Raw genomic sequence first — 18,889 nt, 5'->3', positions numbered from 1 at the left:
TTCGCTGTGAGTAACGGCGCGTTAATGTCTTGGGTTGGCCACGAATCCTCCGGTCGTGGCTAACACCCTGACGTATGTCATTTATTATTTAGAGTGATAACGAGTGGGACACCCCAGCTATCGCCTCCGCTAATCCCTAAAGCACTCACTCACTCAAACTATTGAATAAAACATATCAGATTAGATTCTTTTAATTGAAATGCAACCTCCACTTTTAAACCCATTTAATGCAACTGAAAAATATCCTGGCTTAAGGTCGTTAACCGCCGCCGTTGAAATTTATTGGATTTATGCCGGAGAGTGCTTCTGTTGTTTGTTTCCAAGTAGAGAAGCAATTTGTTTATTTTTTTTGCTAATTGAATCCACTATCTTAGCAATAACGATTAGATAAAACCAACAAATTCCTTAATTAATTGACGAGCTTCTAAGAATCCGCCACACAACGCGATTTATGTGTGTTATGATCGTCTCAATCTACATGTTTTGAATTGCACAATGTGTGTTCTCGACTTGGAAATGTTTCCTTTTCATTACTAATTGAAATTTATTTCAACTATGATCGGGTTTGGGTCACTAGAAGGGTTATCATCGACGCTGTTTATAGTCTGCTAATACTGAAGTTTCGACGGTTTACAATGCGTGCCGCAAAACATTTGCTGAAATTTATGGAAATGTCTCCCTCTTTGAGCTTTTTTCATGCAATTTTCAACCTTCGCAAAAATCATCGAGTGCTGAAACCGTTGACAGATCAAAGCAAAAAATCCGGTTTGTATTCATGATTGTCCAACAATTTATTTGACTATTATCTCGAGTTGCAAATATAGAAGACCAAGAACAAGTTCTTTGATGTTGAGGCAATCAATCACTACATTTGTTACTCCAGTTTTGGCGCAAATCCAACGCCCGCTAATTTAACCATAGAGTAACACAATGTTGGCGAAAAAAAAATTGGTGATCAAGTGGCAGTTACTTCACATGATTGTAATTTTATAACTATGAAATGCTGTGCATTTATTTACTGCCAGATCAAGACTCGTCACGACATCATAAATAAACAATTTTATGTTCCTATTTTTTAAAGAGTCAAGACGATACCAGAAGCAATTTTTATTGGTGCCATAAAATCACTATTGAATTAGTTTCAAAAGGCAACTTTACAACCACGCGATTGCTGCTTATAAATAGTTATAATAACGTCACAACAAATAGGTAATTACAGCTTATATGTCCGTCGTAATTGCAACAATGTCTCATCAACGAAAGCAATTATGGTGACGAGTTACGATAGGCCTTAATAAGCAGCTAGTTGTTTCGTAGACAAACAGTAATTTTCTAGTGCTTACTTTATTGTTTAGGAATAAGTCTAAAAACTCAAAACTCAACTCAAAATTTGAGTGAGAAAAATGGTAACATGGCCACAAATTTTGTTGTTTTTCTTGTTGCGCCAGAAATTAACCAAAAAATATGTTTCTGTGTTGAAGTGTTTTGGTTTTTGTTAACTTTTTTATGAAATATCTATTTTTTGCAGAAAATAAAAACTGAAAGATATACTACTCCGAAAAATTAAAGGAACAAAAAATTTTGCCAATTTTTTGATGATTTTTGAAAGGCTGACTCATTGAAAAATGGTCGTATCTAGATTAAAAAAAAAACATTTTGAAGCTTTAAGTTTCTAGTTTTGAGATCTTTCGGCAAATATTTTTTCTGTGCTCCGGTTATCACGCAATTCTAAGTAATAGCGCAAGAAAACAAATTCTAAATTTTTATGGTTTTTGTTTTTGGTCCACGGACGCGGAGATTTTTTTTAGTTAAGTCAATTCATAGACCGGATAGCATGTTTTTTTACCTTTTCTATGCTTTCTTCATATTTGTCGCTGAGTTATCTGACTTTAAATGAAAAAGGATCCTGTCTTTGATTATCGATATCTGAGCAACCAATGACTACACAAAGAATATAAGAGTAGTGTCAAAAACTGGAATAAATGTCTTATAAGATCCTTTTATATTATGATTATATTATGATTTTTTGTAAAATTTTTTTTTTCACCTTTAACATTAATTTAAAAAAAAAGAGAAAAAAGTAACTTTTTACGTTGTTTTAGTAAATCTACCCCGTATTCTCTAATATTGATAGGGAAAGTAATATTTTTGAGCCTATGCATTGACTTGACTAAAAAAAATTCCCCACGTCCGTGGACCAAAAACAAAAACATTTTTTTTCTCACGCTATTAGAATTGCATGATAACCGTAGCACATAAAAATATTTGCCAAAAGATCTCAAAACTAGAAAAGTTTAAAATGTTTTTGCCTTTCAAAAATCACCAAAAAATTTAGGAAAATTTTTTGTTCCTTTCATGTTTTGGAGTAGTGTACTTTATTTATTATTTATTGTTGAAACTTTTATGGTACTTTATAATATTTTAATAAAAAAGGCGTGTATACAGAAAAAGTTATTTATGTTGGATATGCAAGCATGAAAATTGGAAATATATTTAGTGTAATTTATTTGATACATAAGTTTGAAATTGATGTTTTTTCAAAATTAGTACTTTTTCAAAACAAGGGCAACAGGAGGTTTTTATTTAATTGCCTTTTTTCTGACTCATAATTATTTTCTATTTTCATCAATTTTTTGAGAAAATTAGTACATGTTACACAAGCCTGCAATAAAAAATGCGTTCAGAATTTTATTATGACTTTTGCTTTTCCATTTTTTGAGAAATTTTTTTAAGAACTGTTAGTACCGATTTTTTTCCCTTTCGTGTGTCTTTGTTTCTGTTTTTGCCACTGTTTATAGATATTTTTATCTAAATCAATCGAATCGAAAACGCACCGAATATGTTAAGATTAATTCAAAATTTATGTAAGGTCAAACAATTATTCAAAAGTGGTACCAATAAGCGTATGCCTTGAATGAGCGCCAAATTAATAACGACAGTACGATAAGTTCCCAAGACCGGAACCACGTCCCATATGAAATGTCATTGTTTTTTTGTCAGTGTCACCTGCAGAAAGTCCATTCTTACATAACTTGTGTCCATAAATCGAACTTGAAAGTAGCAACCACATGTCATGTTAACTCTTGCATTAAATTTGGTCTCGACGCCTAATCATGTTTAAATTTATGTAAACTAGAAGAAACCTCACACAATTAGGCTCGCATCATTAGCAGCGTTCTCTCTCGTCCCTCGTCATCGTAATTATATTTCCGTTGGTGTCGCCCCATGTAAATTAGCGTTGATGCATCGATATTTAATTACATTTTTGGGTATTTTCTATCGGGATTTTTCCAACACAGTGGATAATCCGTCACGCGGGGCGGATGTATGTAAATGTTATCCAGTCCGGACTGCATGGCAGATGGGTCAGACTACTCGGATTGCACCTGGCGGCGATCCACGGGCCTCGTTAACAGCAAACTGGCTTATCGGTGCGCGGATCGGTCTTATCGCGACCATCGCCAAAGAGCTTAATGTTACCTTATACATAACGTGGTGTCGTTGCCGATTGTCATTGCTCGTGGGAGAGCCACGACGGCCTTGGGGTCATCGCTTGCTCGCCCAAAAGAGGGAGAGCGAATTGCGCTCAGTTTTAGAAACAGCTATAATGAGGCTAATCCTTAAGGTGAACTGCGCTCAGTGTACCCACCCATAGGTTGGTGCTTTGAACTTTCAGAGAGCACTTCTTCGGGTGCACTTTTTGATGACATATTTCCGCCAGCACTTGATCTCTAGAATGCGAGTTCTGAAATACCCTCTAGTAAAAGGTATGTTTTAATAAAAAAAAATAATGAGAAAGAAGCAAATAGATCGATCGACTTCTGCAAAATGTCTATCTTATAAGTTTGACCAAATTTTTTAAAACATTTTAGGTAATGTACAGGGTGTTGCATTTTGGATGTCCGAATAGGGAATCTCCGAAACTAAGAGGTTTAGCCAAAAACGAGTAATACATTCTGGGGCTCATTTTTTGAGGAAATAATGTTGGTTAAAACCGTATCCCGCTATCGTCTTTTGTTTTCGACTTATAGACAAAAATTGACATTTTAGCGTAAACTAAAAAAATTCATATCTTCGTTATTATAGAAGACACAGATTTGAAATAATGACATTATACAGGCACTTTTTTACGTAATAAAATAAACTTGTATTTTTTTAAATGGGAATCGTAGATGGCTGACATCTTTAAAAAGCTTGTTTTTTTTCTTATCTAAAAAATATATATTTGTAACAAATTATTATAATACATTTTTAGCAAAAAATGTTGCATCTTCAACCAAAAGGATTTAAACTATATTATATTCAATCAGTGTCACTAATGAAAGAGTTTTCTAAGTACTAAGTAATGAAAAAAATGCAAAATAAATTGTAAATCAACTTATTGGCGACTAATAACATTTCTTTGTTTTTAAACAAGCTAACATTACCATTGCAACTTCTAGTGATACAAAGAGTGTTGTAAAAAAAAACGCTTTAATTCTTCAATAAAATATATTTTATATGACACAAAAATGACGATATGGCTATTCAAATACCCAAATTCCGTCTATGTGAAACGTTATCCTACCTCCATTAGATCATCAAAAAAATGTTTTTTCTAATTGTGTTGACTGTTGACACATTTGTTTTTTCTATTTTTGGATTTTTTAAAAATATGTAATAATTTTGTTCTGAGGCGCTCGGATATTTGTTCAATGCTTCTACCGTATCGTATTTTTTAAATCTTTATAATTTTATATATTTTTTCATCTATTTTACAGTTCACAAAACTCTTATTGATTATTATTTACACATTTGGAGTGAAATAGTTTTTCCATGGCCAACTATTATCAAACAAAATATGTATTTAATTTTTTAAGTATAATTATAGAAAAATATTCTGTTACAAATGTATATTTTTTAGATCAGAAAAAAATAAGCTTTTCAAAAATGCCATAGCCGCCTAAGATTTCCATTTAAAAAAATACAAGTTTATCTTATTATGGCTAAACAAACAAGTGAAAAAAATTGTTAACTACATTATTAAATTCCTCGTAAAAAAGTGCCTATTAATGTCTTTATTTCAAATCTGTATCTTCTATAAATAATAACGACGATATAATTTTTTTTAGATTTCGCCAAAATGTCAACCTTTGTCTGTAAGTCGAAAACAAAAGACGATAGCGGGATGCGGTTTTAACCAATATTATTTTCTCAAAAAATGGGCTCCAGAATGTATCACTCATTTTTGGCTAAACATCTTAGTTTCGGAGATTCCCTATTCGGACATCCAAAATGCAGCACCCTGTACAGCTATACATAGTTGTGTTTCGTAAATGTAAATAATAACCTATTTCGTTTTTGTTTATTTCAAAAGGCAAAGTACATTTTTGCCACCCTATTTTCATCAGTCTGGGAATTTAATTTTTAATAATTTAATTCTTTACATTACACTGACCGAACTGAGCGCAGTTCACATAGGGATTAACGCAACGCAAGAATGTAAAAATTTTCTGAGCGCAGTCTACTGTAAGGATTAAAATGCCGTGCTTGAAGTGAGCGCAATAAGCCCTTCATCATTGCTATTCTATATGTCGTTTCGGAAGCGGCATTTGTCACTTCCTGGTGGTCAGTGGATTTGGTGATGGACGCGAGGTCCGTGCCCTCGCACGTGGACGGAAGACTTACCAATTACACGGCATTGTCACACTACAGTAACGACAAGCCGATTCTTCTTCTCCTTACAGGCTCATTGCGGCTGCATGTAGAATGTCTATTAGGAGTGAGTCATGGCCCACGACCGGCATGCAGATTTAGTGTTATTGCATACGTGATTGATTCCAGTTAGACGACGCCGTGCAACTCAGGGATTACCGCTAGTGCAAACATAAATTGCAGATAAACGGACTTGCTTTAATCGTTTAATGGATTCCGTAACTGCTTACTTCTTGATTTTATGTAGAACAGGGAATTGGCGCTACCGCTACTACAAACCGGCTTTACGCAAAAGGACTTGATCAAAAATACCTGATAGCTTGAACGCTCTCACACTCATGTGAAACGTTATTTAACCATCTTTGTCGCACAATCGCAATTGGTTTTTTTCCTGTTGGAAAATTTGGAATCACTAAAAGTAGAAAACGACAAAGAGTAGAAATTGAGTAAAAGTAAAAAACAAAAATTCAATCATAATTCTACAATGTAGTAGAGTTTTATAGAGAAAAAAAGGCCCGAAAGTGCCTAAATTTTAGTTTAACCAGGAGTGCGTTGGATTTCAATCATTTAATCTGACACTGAAAACGATAGAAAAAGGGAAGTATACGTTACTAGTGATTTGTGTTGTTTAACACACAAGAGCCGCTTATTTTATTAGGAATTTTGACGAAGAAATGTGTAAATTCTGACATTGTGAGATGACGGAAATAATGCTTGAAACGTAGGCCAAAAACCCAAAAACCCAGTTAATTTGCACACTGGTGCAAATTGAAATAGTTAGTAGTGATTTGTGAAGTGTTGTTTAAGACTTTAAGAGTCCCATATAAAAGAAATTTAGCCAAGAAATGTGTAATTTGAGGTTATGACATAAATTGCTACAGAACAGCCACAGATTAACAAAAAACTAGTTGTCATATCCATTGAACAAAGCCGTTTCGTCCTCGATATTTATATAAAATATTTGCAAATCAGATGGTGAGAGGTTTAGAAAGAAATTTTGATAAAATCTTATAGTGTGAGGTTTAGAAAGGGGCAAACGGCAAAGCCGCGAGCCCTCCATTTAAAATATTAGAAAATCTGATTTCTTTAAAATATTTAATTATTTAATCTTTAACAGTAATTGTGCTGATCAATACAGATAGCGTGACCTTATATAGAATTTGATTATTTCCTTTTTTTTTTTGGTAAACCTAATCCAGTCTGTTGAAATTTGTCTAAATCTCCCTCGACGGCGTTCAGGTCTTTCACTAAGGTGTTAATATGACGTCGGGTATGAATAAAGGGCGTCACAATCCGACAATATCACCGCGACATCCGCGGGGATCTGCAGACAGGTAATCGATGCGTTGTCCGACATGGCATTCGCATTTCACACTCGAAAGATACCTGTTTTATTCATCCATGTTGCTCTTGCAACTTTTAAAACCTGCCCTGGACTCGTATTTTGCATTGCCAAACAAAATACGAGTCTCGTCCCAATTGACAAAACGGTAGTGGAAAAGTGCCCTTTTCTCGGGCGTTGCGTCGCGCGCATCGGCGTCGCGGCGTTCATTGGCACTTTTCCGAGCGGAAGCAATCCGCATGGCGTACTCCGATTAGCAATTGCTATGGAAACAAACTGATAATGCGATCAGGGAGCGACGAAACCTGGCATGCCACTCTGGATTTTTAAAACCATCCCTCGTTGTGCATTTTAAAATGAACGAACGTCATTTGCGTCTGCAAACATCACGCTCTCCCAGTCTCATCAGATTGAAATGTTCCGCACGGATGCGTCGCTTCGCTGATAACTGACAGCTTTATTAATTTCCCATCTATAACCCTCCCCTTTTCACGACATGTCTGCCTCTTGTTTGATGCAAAAAAAATAATCAAATGCGTCGTGTTCCTTTTTTCATATCGACTGACAGCTTGTTTCAATTTTCAATCGTTGCCTCCATCAAATGCACGAGGTGTGTGTGTGCTCCTAGACTGTCAATTTATTTCGTGTTTCCAAGATGAATTGATCGAAGAGGAACTTCAGTCACTTTCAATTTTATACAAAATGTTGGTACATTCAAACGATTTAGATTTTTATCGATACCAACATTACGTCACAACACCTTAGAAGTGTTAGTCACATTGCCATTTGATCCAAAAGTGGTACCTTCTAGTCATAATCGCGACTTTTTCAGCTATCGCTGATACATATTAATGTGTTTTGAAGACCTAAAAAACCTGAATCGTGATAGATGGCCTACACTTAATAAACCGACGTGATTAACAATGAAGGTAAATTGATATTCACAAGGTGTTGGTATTGTAATGTGTGAATAGCCATTGTTATATGGGCATGTAACATTTCCACGATTTAAGACTATTAAATTTTTGTTCCAGATATGGGATGGATCTCAATGGTGCGCGACGAAAAAACGCCACCAGAGAAACGACCAGTACACTCAAGGCATGGCTTAACGAACACAAAAAGAACCCGTATCCAACTAAAGGCGAAAAAATAATGTTGGCTATTATCACAAAAATGACCTTGACGCAAGTCTCGACGTGGTTTGCGAACGCGCGGAGGCGCCTCAAGAAGGAAAACAAGATGACGTGGGAGCCAAGAAATCGCGTCGAAGACGAGGATAATAACAACGACGATGATGACCACAAGAGCACAGACGGCAAAGACATTCTAGGTATGGTATTAAGAAAAAACGAAAACGGGGAATTGGATCAAAATTTCTCGTTTGATTTTCTAGATTCTAAAGATTCGGGTACTGCGTCTAGCGAGGACGGCGACCGGCAGCCCCATTCGCGTCTCGCGCCTGACACTGCGAGCGAATGGAGCGAATCGCGTCCCGACAGCGGCCCCGACAGCCCCGAATGCTACGAACGCCCTCCTCACCCTGCCTTCCTACCGCCGCGTTCCTCCGGTTCGCCCCCTCAGATCTCTGCCTCGGTGAGTTCCAAGCCGCGGATTTGGTCATTGGCCGACATGGCAAGCAAAGAGAGCGACGGTCCTCCGCAATCCACCGTCTCTTCGCTGTACTCCACGGCGGCTAGTCGACTGGTTCCGTCGTTGGCCGGGCGTTTGCCACCTCCAGGGCTCCACACCGCCCCCTACGCCCGTCCCCACGACTTCTACCGGAGTTTGTACGGCCCCGGGATGGGCAGTAGCGGTTCGCCTGATGCTTCTCTCCTGGAGACTTACTCCAGGACTCTGGGGGCCAACCTTGTGAGCCAGTCGGTGCTGACAAAGGCGAATTTGGCCACAGTGACGTCTATTGCGAGTAATGGGCCATTAGGGTTGACTACAAGTTCGAGATTGTCTCCGTCGTCGACGTCGTCGTTGTCGTCAGGGTCGGAGACGCCGTTGAAGCCGGTGGCGCTGAATAAAGCTTGACCTACGACGGTTGTGGCGGGTTTGTGGCCCTGATCTACCTCGGCAGTGTGCATGACCAATGTGGACAATAACGGACGCAAATTCCCGTAGTGTGCTGTACAGTCAATGTGATATATACCTTTCGGTTCCTTAGTTTACGGTCCAGGGTCTTTAGATGTTGAAATTTTAGGATTTTTGCTCTTTTGGTTCGAGTTTCTAGAGGCGGTGGACCGTTTCGGCGCCAGGACATTCGCCTTAGTTCGTTCTCTTGTAAATAAAGCGACTGCCGTCGGCAGCAGTATAAAAACTTGTATCTATGTATGTACCTAGCATAGACCCATAAGCAGATATTTGTTATTATAATGTGTAATATTAAGAACAATTAATATAATACATTCAAAACCGTACGTGGAAATTACTACATATACTGTATTCATTGTACTATAAAATCACCACACACGAGTATTTTTTCCAGCAGACATATCAGCAGTTTAAACAATGTATTTATATTTCCAATTTACCCGATCGTGTGTTGACGCTGCAATAAAGTAAATCGTTCATTATTTATTAGATTGTTTTATTTAGTATTCCCGTCTGTTTGTGCGGTCCCCGGCATCAACTTTAGAATGCGCTGACAATAGAGGTATGTCCCTGGTACAAATCTCGGCTGGACCACCAGTCGAGGACAACGATTTGGAGCCGACTTGCAATGCATCAAACCGTGCACGAAATTAAGAGTCCACGAATGTTTGACAAAACCGAAATTATTATGCCAGACACGAGTCAAGTTTTTTCAACCGCGCACTTGACGCCGATAATTTCCAACTTCTAACGAATTTTGCTCTAATGAGGTCAAATAAAAGACAGCTAGGAGCCGTTTTACTCTTTTATTATTATGGCAGAAGATCTCCACAGGATGGGCGCCAGGAAAGGTATATCCACAACAACGCAAGGCAAGTCAAGCGTTTATGGTACTTTTTACTAAGTGGTGATAAATTTTTATTGGAGTGTTGTAAACTGTTTGACATTTTTTGCATTATAAACTTTAATAAACAGACTTAAATTTCGTATAAAAGTTTTAGTACAGTGCCGGTTTGGAGAAAAACAATAAACCTTTGAATTACCCACTCCATTGCACTGAATTATATCACGGATAAAGTGCAGACAACATTTTTACCACTCAAATTCCACATAAGGGGTTTGCACTCAAACATCTTATTCTGGTTTAAAAAAAATTAGAAAAATCAACATCTTCATCTATTTTTTAGGCCCATTTCTATTAGTATAATTTTTATCTTAACATTTTGAAGATAGAAACGATAATCGATTATTGCTTTTTTTATTTCAAACTTTTTTTTGTCTACAGTTTTAGTTTCTTCATATCTTGATCTTTTTAATTTAAGAAATACAATAGTTTTTTTTTAATTTGGGCTTGTTTATTTTGGATTTTGAAAACCACGAGTTATTTTTCTCAAGATCTTAACTTTTCTAGTGCTCCTTTAACCTTAAAGAACCCTTGAATAAGAGTTTTCTTCCAAAATAAAGCAATTTGAGCTATTTTCAATTCAATTTTTCTCGATTTTAATACAGAATTTATTCGAAATTAATCTATTTTATAAAAATAATTGCTTCAATCCCAATTTTAGGCTGAAATGAAGCAATTTGTGCTATTTTGGCTTAATTTTAAGCCAGAAATCAACCAGAGTCAAAGTATTTCAACGAAATAATAATGGCTTGAATAAGAGGTTTCTTCTGTAGCTCTTTACTTTTTGTTTTTTTGGACATTTTTTGAGTTTGAATGCATTAACCCTTAAACTGCTGAATTAGTTTTATAATCCTTTGCTGTGTGCGCTCATATTTTGTTTCGTGCGAATATATATATACGTTTAGAGCGGTTAAATCTTATTGCGTATAAATACGTCTTGAGCAGTTTACTGCTAAATTTACAAATTCTTAGAAAAATTTTCATCGCTGTATTTGCAAAATTTAGAGTAAAGATAATTTGTTTTATTTAGTGCAATATTTTAACAGTACAGAAACCTTATTGCTCCCATAAGGTTTTTAAATACTCCTAATTGTTTTCACAAAAATTAATAACCAAAATTATCAATTTCTTAAACATAATAATACTTTGTCACCGTTTTTACCAAAAGTTTACCTTAGCTATTGATTAGTAAAAAATATGTGTTGTATTGTTGATTCAAAAAGACATTTCTCATGTAACAATAAGAAGCAAACTTAAAAAATTGTATAAGCAATAAAATAATTTTGCTTGTAAGAAGTCATTACTCATTTTTCCGCCCTACTATTGCAGTACACAACTTTTGAACATTTTGTTATGAAAAAAATGCGAATCCGCCCCATGGGTTTCTAAGAACGCATTGAGCAGTTACCGCGTATAAATACGTTTAGAGCAGTTAACAACACCAAAAAAAAATTTTGAATTAGCAATACCTTTATTTTCTTTTTATATTAAGAAACAAATATCATTTCAACATAAGTCATTATTTGCTTTTAAAACATTTTAAAAGTAATTTTTGTTTGAGCAGCGAACCACTCGGCGTTTGGAGCAGTTTGAGCACTTTTTTTAAAATTTGGCCTTGTTTATTTTGGATTTTGAAAACCACAAGTTATTTTTCTCAAGATCACTAACTTTTCTAGTGCTCCTTTATCCTTAAAGAACTCTTGAATAAGAGTTTTCTTCAAAATAAAGCAATTTGAGCTATTTTCAATTCAATTTTTCTCGATTTTAATACAGAATTTATTCGAAATTAATGTATTTTATAAAAATAATTATAATAAAAATGAAGCAATTTGTGCTATTTAATTTTAAGTCGGAAATCAACCTGAGTCAAATTATTTCAACAAAATAATGGCTTTTTCTGTAGCACTTTACTTTTTGTTTTTTGGACATTTTTTGAGTTTGAATGCAGAAAAGGTATACCATATTCTTCCCTTTTCTCACATATAAAATACCAATATTATTTAATAGATTATTTTTTGGTTTGAGATTTGCCCCCTGTTTGTAGCATCTCGTTGCCTCTGGTTGAAAAAACGCGCCTAATTATTTCCATGTGAGTCTGCATCGGAGCAGATGTCCTTCCTCGTTGCAGTTTTGTGTTCAATGCAAGTATTTTTAGTTCTCTGGCAAATGGCTAAAATAATTGTATCAGACGGCGAGAAACTCGTCATTCCTGCGAGGCGTATTTTTTATCGTTTCTAAAACGGTCTCGGGGCGAGATAAAATAAACTGTCGGTAGAGTCGTTGTTTGACAGTCGCGTCAACCGTGAAAACGCTCTCCAATTAGTCGAGTGAGATATGTGCTATGGAGCGTCCTCGGCGGCGGAATGCGGCGCCCTGCACATGTCTGCACATGTTCTACTAACTGCATTTATTATCAGCGATTAATTATGACCGCCGGCATACGTCACAATGCGATGACCGCGATGAATGTTTCATGCGGTTTAAAAACTATGTCTCGAATGGGGAGTCTGCTGATGATGTTGTCATCGGTTGTCAGACGAGACCAATTTAGCCCTATAAGGCCGCGACCCACCGGCATAATGAAGACACAAACTTTCTTATATCAATCTATATGCAGCGATTTATGAAGTCAGTTTTTGTACGGGGGCTAGACCCCGACCGATGTGGGACCTCACACGTCTCAAATCTGGACCCGACTACTTGGACTATTACGAAGGCACCGTTTATTGCAATCAAAACACTAAACATAATTGCTCCGGGTGCTGAGACGTGCTGGAGACGAGATAATAAAGAAATCGGCTAATTTATTGTCATTCGTTTTAATTAGACTTAAAAGCAAGGGTGAACTTTTCTTTTTTATTAGCCTAATTGGCACGCCAGTAAACGAATTAAAAGATTTTATGCGCTTATAAGTGCGGCCTCAACTGCCACAGAAAAAAAAACGGTTAATTATTTTGAAAAATGAGATAAAGTTTCTCTGTCCGTTAGAAATGTCAAGATTTTCAATTAAAACAACATAGAAATTTTGTCTACCAGGATGCAGAAAACAGTAACATATCAATAAAAAATTCTGTGACTTTTCTCAAAAAAAAAAAAAAATAGAGACCTGTGACAGGACATATTAGAAGGTTATAAAATTCTGGGATTTTTTTAAAGGAGAAAGAAAGAATTCCAGCTTAATAGAAAATACGTAAAAACCAATGATTGTTTTTGAAATTAAAAAAATTGAAGTATCACTCATAAAATAAAAATATAAAAATGACCCATAGGTCAGGATTTTGAGAATTAAATTGATTTTTTTAGCATATTTGCTATTACTTACAGAATTCGCCAGAACGCGCGCCCCAGAGAAAAATGCCATATACAGTATGTCCCCGGATTGAGTTAACAAGAAGAAATTTTTTTTTATCTTTTTTTGATCTTAGGCCAGAACTGCAAAGGAAAAACATGTACTTAAAACATCATTATTCTGATTCAGTGAAAAGTTGATTTTTCTCTGCTTTTTAAGTCTTATCACATTGGCGGTTTTAATTATTTGACAACTATATATCATTTTGACAATTAATTTATTAATTAAATAACGATAGTTCTTGTTAAAAATGATTTTGGTTTTTACCTTAAAGCTGTTTCTTTGAGTTGCTGTTTATTAAAATTATGTTTTTCACAAACATTTTTGTTATTTAACTTGCGTAAACTCAATTGTCAAAGTGACATCATTGCCAAAATAATTAAACTGCCAATGTGATAGGACTTAAAAAACAGAGAAAAATTATTCAAAGTCCAAAATCAAGAGAAAAATGAACTTTTCTTTCTACTAAGTTAAAATAATGAAGTTTTAATTACAGATTTGCTGGTTTCAAGTAAAGCAAAAACTTTTTTTCTTTGCAGTAAAATCAAAGATAATTTTTTTTCCTCTTGTAAACTCAATCCGGGTACATACTGCATAAATTATATTTTTTATGAAATCTTTATCAACTTTTTTCCTGAAAATTGCATGACCCTACTACCAATATGAATTTAGTATTTAATATGATTACCATAGCAACTCAAAATTTTCCGGAATTTTTTTGACTATCTAAAAAAGTGGAAATTTTTTTGACACAAAAACTAACCTCAAATATTTAGTAAAACTTTATTGTAAATATCAAAAACTAAGACTTACTTATTTGAGCTCGTGATGTCATGCAATTTTCACTCGAATACCACTCTTGCATTGATTGAATCCGGAAATTTTTTCTCGTGATTGTCAAAAACGTGTAATTAATGACGTTTTTGACAATCAATGCATTCGGGATATTATAAGAGAAAATTTGTTACTTACAATTGGCCGAGAAAATAAAATATTCTTTAGTGTCATCTGTCATTTTTAAACAAGTTTTAATTCTATGAAGTTTGTCTCTATACCTAGTTTTACAGCGATATGGTGCCTAAAGCGACACGTGTCGTTTTCATATGGGACCTTTATATGACCACGCGCTTGGGGTTATCTTTTATACATGTAATGGTAGTCCCGTTTGGGGATGGCACACTTATGGGTCCTATTGTTGCGACGAAATATTTACACCTGTAATTTGTACGTACTAGAATCAAGAACTTGAATAGTTTATGTACAGTAAAAGTAGTTTTAAGCTAATGTAAAGGAAATCTTTAAACCTAATTACTACGTAGTATTACTTGTAATTACTATTTATTCTTAAATCATTCACATGTATGTTGAAATTTCTAATATACCTTCCTACAATGTTTAAATTACCTCTTGGCACAAAATCAAGATACGATAAAAATACACACCGTTCTGTGAAGTTTTTAGAATGTCGCACTTTTTGTATGTTTTCTGACAAAAAGCAGTGGTATTGAGACTAACAAGTTTTTTTCTAATTATGCCTGGAACCATAATACGAAACAGTTTCGTACGAGATTTTGCTTGATTAAGAAAATAATGTAAAATGTTAAAAATAAAACAAACATTAGGCTAGTTTACCTTTGTTTTTGATGTCTTTTATACCTACATTTAAAAAAATTGTGGTATTGTATTGTCTGTAACTGTATCCGTATTTGCAAAAATAATTCTGCAGTGACGAACTGCTTCGTAAATGAACATTGCGCTGGGAGGTGGGGGGCGTTGACTAATATACTTACATGTTATTTATACTACATATTTATTTCCACCATTTTATATACTAATAATGCTAATAATAAAGCAGGATGAAGAAAAATGCAATCACAAAACGCGTTCAGCTTCAAAAATAATCCGATGTCAATGACGTTACTCTTTTTTTAATTATAAAATTAAAACCCTTATAGAAAGTGTTTATATTAATTAGAAAAATTAAATTACTTTACTTAAAAAAGATCACACATTAAATAATTCCTAATCTAATTTAGGCAATACAGTTTTAATCATTTCGAGTAAGTAGTGAATTAATTACATTTATTAATTTACTCGATTAAAATATCGTTGATGTTACAAAGGTAACAGCACGAAATCATACTTTCAAGTCGATGAAACTTTCGAAGGAATGTTTGTTGATGTTTATGACCCAAAAGATTTATTTCTGCGGTTTAAGTTCAGCCTCTTGCTAGCCGGCCGGGTTTATAGGGGTGTCATTCTTTCTGATCGAGACTGTACTTACAATACGTACTCACCAAGCTTGTTCTGATGGGTTAACAATTTTTTCCTTCTTTATTTGTTAATACAGCTAACTTGTAGACTTTGCGTGACTGTCTTCACGCAAACAATATTCTAGTTTCGTGTATACAAAGCACACCCAAATATTGACGAAATGACCTGACCTATTTTTAACACACACCGTTGTGAATAGTCTTTTTGAGTATGAACGGAAGATAGCTGATTATTCACAGAAATAAAATGGAGAAATAAATAGTCTATTATGCACTATACTATTTATTTCTCCATGGAAAAAGTGTTCAGCAATTAACAAAACAATACAAAATTGACTTTCTAGATAAATAATACACTAGAAACAAATCCTGCCGACTTTTTTCTTGGCGTTTTTACCAAACAGTTAAAGGATCAAAGATAATTTTACCTAATTAAAGCCTGTTGTCAACTTTTTTTTTCATAAGTGAATATGTATGTAAAACAACACGCCATAAACTAATTAACAGATATTTTATTGTATCGTCTTTAACTTCAACAAAGTGAAAATAATTTACATGCTAGAGAGAGAGTAGCTGAGCAGTTGGGGCTCGTTAGAAGTTCCGTCGATTGATTTCAAGACAGCTATTTTGACATCCACACGTTCGTTAGGCAATGACATTGACTACCAAGATTTAATGCTCGCAATTGTACCTACGTTATGTTTCTAGTAATTTTTTCATTTGCTTTTTTAAAGCACTGTACAGCCTATCAGGATTGCAAAAAACTACCATTGCTACTCGTAAAACTCATTGAGGTTTGTAATACAATTTAATAACAACCAAAGTAAACAATTAATCACAGTAATCCCGAAACATTTTGAAGTCTGAGGAGGAAGTAAAAGTGAAATTAGAATAATAACACTAGTTTACACCTTAACTGAAAGTTATAATTTTTTATAGATTTTGAGACAGTGAGTTCTAAAAAATTATTTAAAAAAAGTCCACCACGTTACATTTAAGAAATATGTAATTAACAAAAATACAAAAATTGCCAAACAACAAAAAAATTGTTCTTAAACTACTTTTTTGGATCAGTTTAATTTCACTTAACAAAGACATGTTGACATAATTTGCAAAACCAACTTGATGCTCAAGCATTTATAAACACCCTGTATTTTAAATTCATTTAAATTTAAAAAAAAGTTCAAAGTTTGTGGACTTTTTGAATTTTTTTAGCGCATTTGATTTGTCTCACTGAGACGAACAAAATGATATATAATATGTCAAGTTCTCAGGACCTGCCCTTTTTTTGTCGCCCTCTGTAATTATAAACTTATTTGAGATTTGGACATCCCTCATAAAAATCTAATAACGCCAATCAATAAATAAATGACTACCATGCAGTAACAAAATATTTTTATTTTAGTAAAGAAACAGTGAAATGAGTAAATTAGTAAAAAAACAGTGAAATAACTCAAAAAACTAAACAAAAACTAGAGAACATAATGCAACAAATGTTCAAACTGATGTCCATTATTTTGTAAAGCTGCTTGAATGCGCGTCACAAAAGACTCTCCCTAAAATGTCTGGTGTAATTTCACGGCATATACGAGTAGCACTAATTCTGTTTTACAGAGTTTCCATTCTATATCTATAAACGGAGTTTCGTAAACTTTATTCTTGAGGGTTCCTCATAAAAAGTAGTCTAATTGTATAAACTATCTGTAGATAAATATCTAAGGGATTTTCTATTTGTATATACCGCTTGATACCACATGATACTACAACATACCAACCGTTTTCGATTTGTCACAATGACGTCATGGTATGTTCCGGTCAACATACACGAACTTACCATCCTCAAGCGCAGGTATGTGCTCTGTCCTTGTTTAGCGGTATCTTGGTAAGAAACAGCTGTTTAGCGTTTGACAACAGATCCTAACCTCTGTTCTTATGTCTTGTGTTAAGCCAAATCGATTGGAAATAGCACAAATTGCTTCATTTCAGCGTAAAATTGGGATTGAAGCAATTATTTTTATAAAGTTTGATTTAGAACGATTTCGATCAAAATTGGATTGAAAGTACCTCAAATTGCTTTATTTTGGTGGAAAACTGTTACTTAAGCATTTTTTTGTTAAGATATTTTGCTTTAGGGTGATTTTTGGCTTAAAATTGGGTCAAATCGATTGAAAATAGCAAAAATTGCTTCATTTTGGCCTAAAATTAGATTTTAAAGCACTTATTTTTATAAAATACTTTGATTTAGAATGAGTTCTGTATTAAAATCCAGCAAAATTGAATTAAATCGTAAAGACAAGTGACAATCAATATGACCACCCAACTTCAACACATCAACAGCGACAAACTCCCTAGATTTTAAATTTAGCGCTTTGTACACACATACCGTGACGTCATACTGCTCAACATACCACTAACATACCGCGTATCAAGCGGTATCAAGTAGTAAGAACAAATAGAAAATCCCTCTAGAGTCTAATTTCAAGTTGGATTGCAAAGATGCGTGGGTCGCAGTTGCATAGCAGCGACCAATGACACTGCTAAACGGAGCAAGTCAAGCAGTGTCATTGGTTGTTGCTATGCAACTGCGACTCGCGCATCTTTGCGACCCAACTTGAAATTAGACTTTAGGTAATTATCAACAAACTAGTCACAACTATTAGTTGTCACAATAATAATTGTTTCAGAAAGGGACATTTAGCTAGTTTCTATTGGAGTAATATGCTTATGCAAAGACTAAAAATCGGCTGCAAAATTTTAAGGTAGAATATACAATAAATTCATGGGGATACAAATTATTTAGAATTATGAAATTTACCTTACTAAACGGTAAAATGTGATGAAATAATAATAATAATAATGGTTACCGAACTAAAAAAAAAACTGCACTGCAGACTCAAACCCGCGACAACTACGATCTATTTCGCGTGTAATCCGGCAGGTGGCACTAGCGCAAAGGTTCAATCAAGGCCATCTGAATCAACAAGCTGCGCTTATAAGGACGTTTCAATTTTCGATTTTTCCATATAAACTTTGTTTCTGTGACATTTCAGGAGTCAGTACCTTATTTGGCTCCATCTACCGATTTCGATCGCAGTCGATTGAGACTTTTTAGACTTTTTATTTTTAGGTTAAGTGCTTAAATCAATCAATGAATCATCAATTAAAACATGAATGCTATAAAATATCCAAGATCCGAGCTTATTTTAGGTACATTCTGGACTAGCAAA

General features: G+C 34.6%; 1 protein-coding gene across 2 annotated transcripts in view; it reads left to right on the top strand.

Moving 5' to 3' along the window:
- Positions 1-9,622, top strand: part of LOC123014272 (homeobox protein caupolican) — a 29,500-nt gene extending 19,878 nt beyond the window's left edge. For both annotated transcript variants that reach the window (XM_044413300.1, XM_044413299.1), the window contains exons 4-5: positions 8,071-8,369; positions 8,433-9,622. In XM_044413300.1, coding sequence (XP_044269235.1) covers positions 8,071-8,369; positions 8,433-9,076 — 943 coding nt within the window. In that variant the 3' untranslated portion in view covers positions 9,077-9,622. The remainder of the gene's footprint in view (positions 1-8,070; positions 8,370-8,432) is intronic.
- Positions 9,623-18,889: the final 9,267 nt, after the last annotated feature.

Source organism: Tribolium madens, unplaced genomic scaffold (assembly GCF_015345945.1).
Source record: "Tribolium madens isolate multiple individuals breed KSU strain unplaced genomic scaffold, Tmad_KSU_1.1 Scaffold_97;HRSCAF=244;Tcas5.2_LG3a, whole genome shotgun sequence".
Classification (NCBI taxonomy): Eukaryota; Metazoa; Arthropoda; class Insecta; order Coleoptera; family Tenebrionidae; genus Tribolium; species Tribolium madens.
This window is presented reverse-complemented; position numbering and strand designations above follow the sequence as displayed.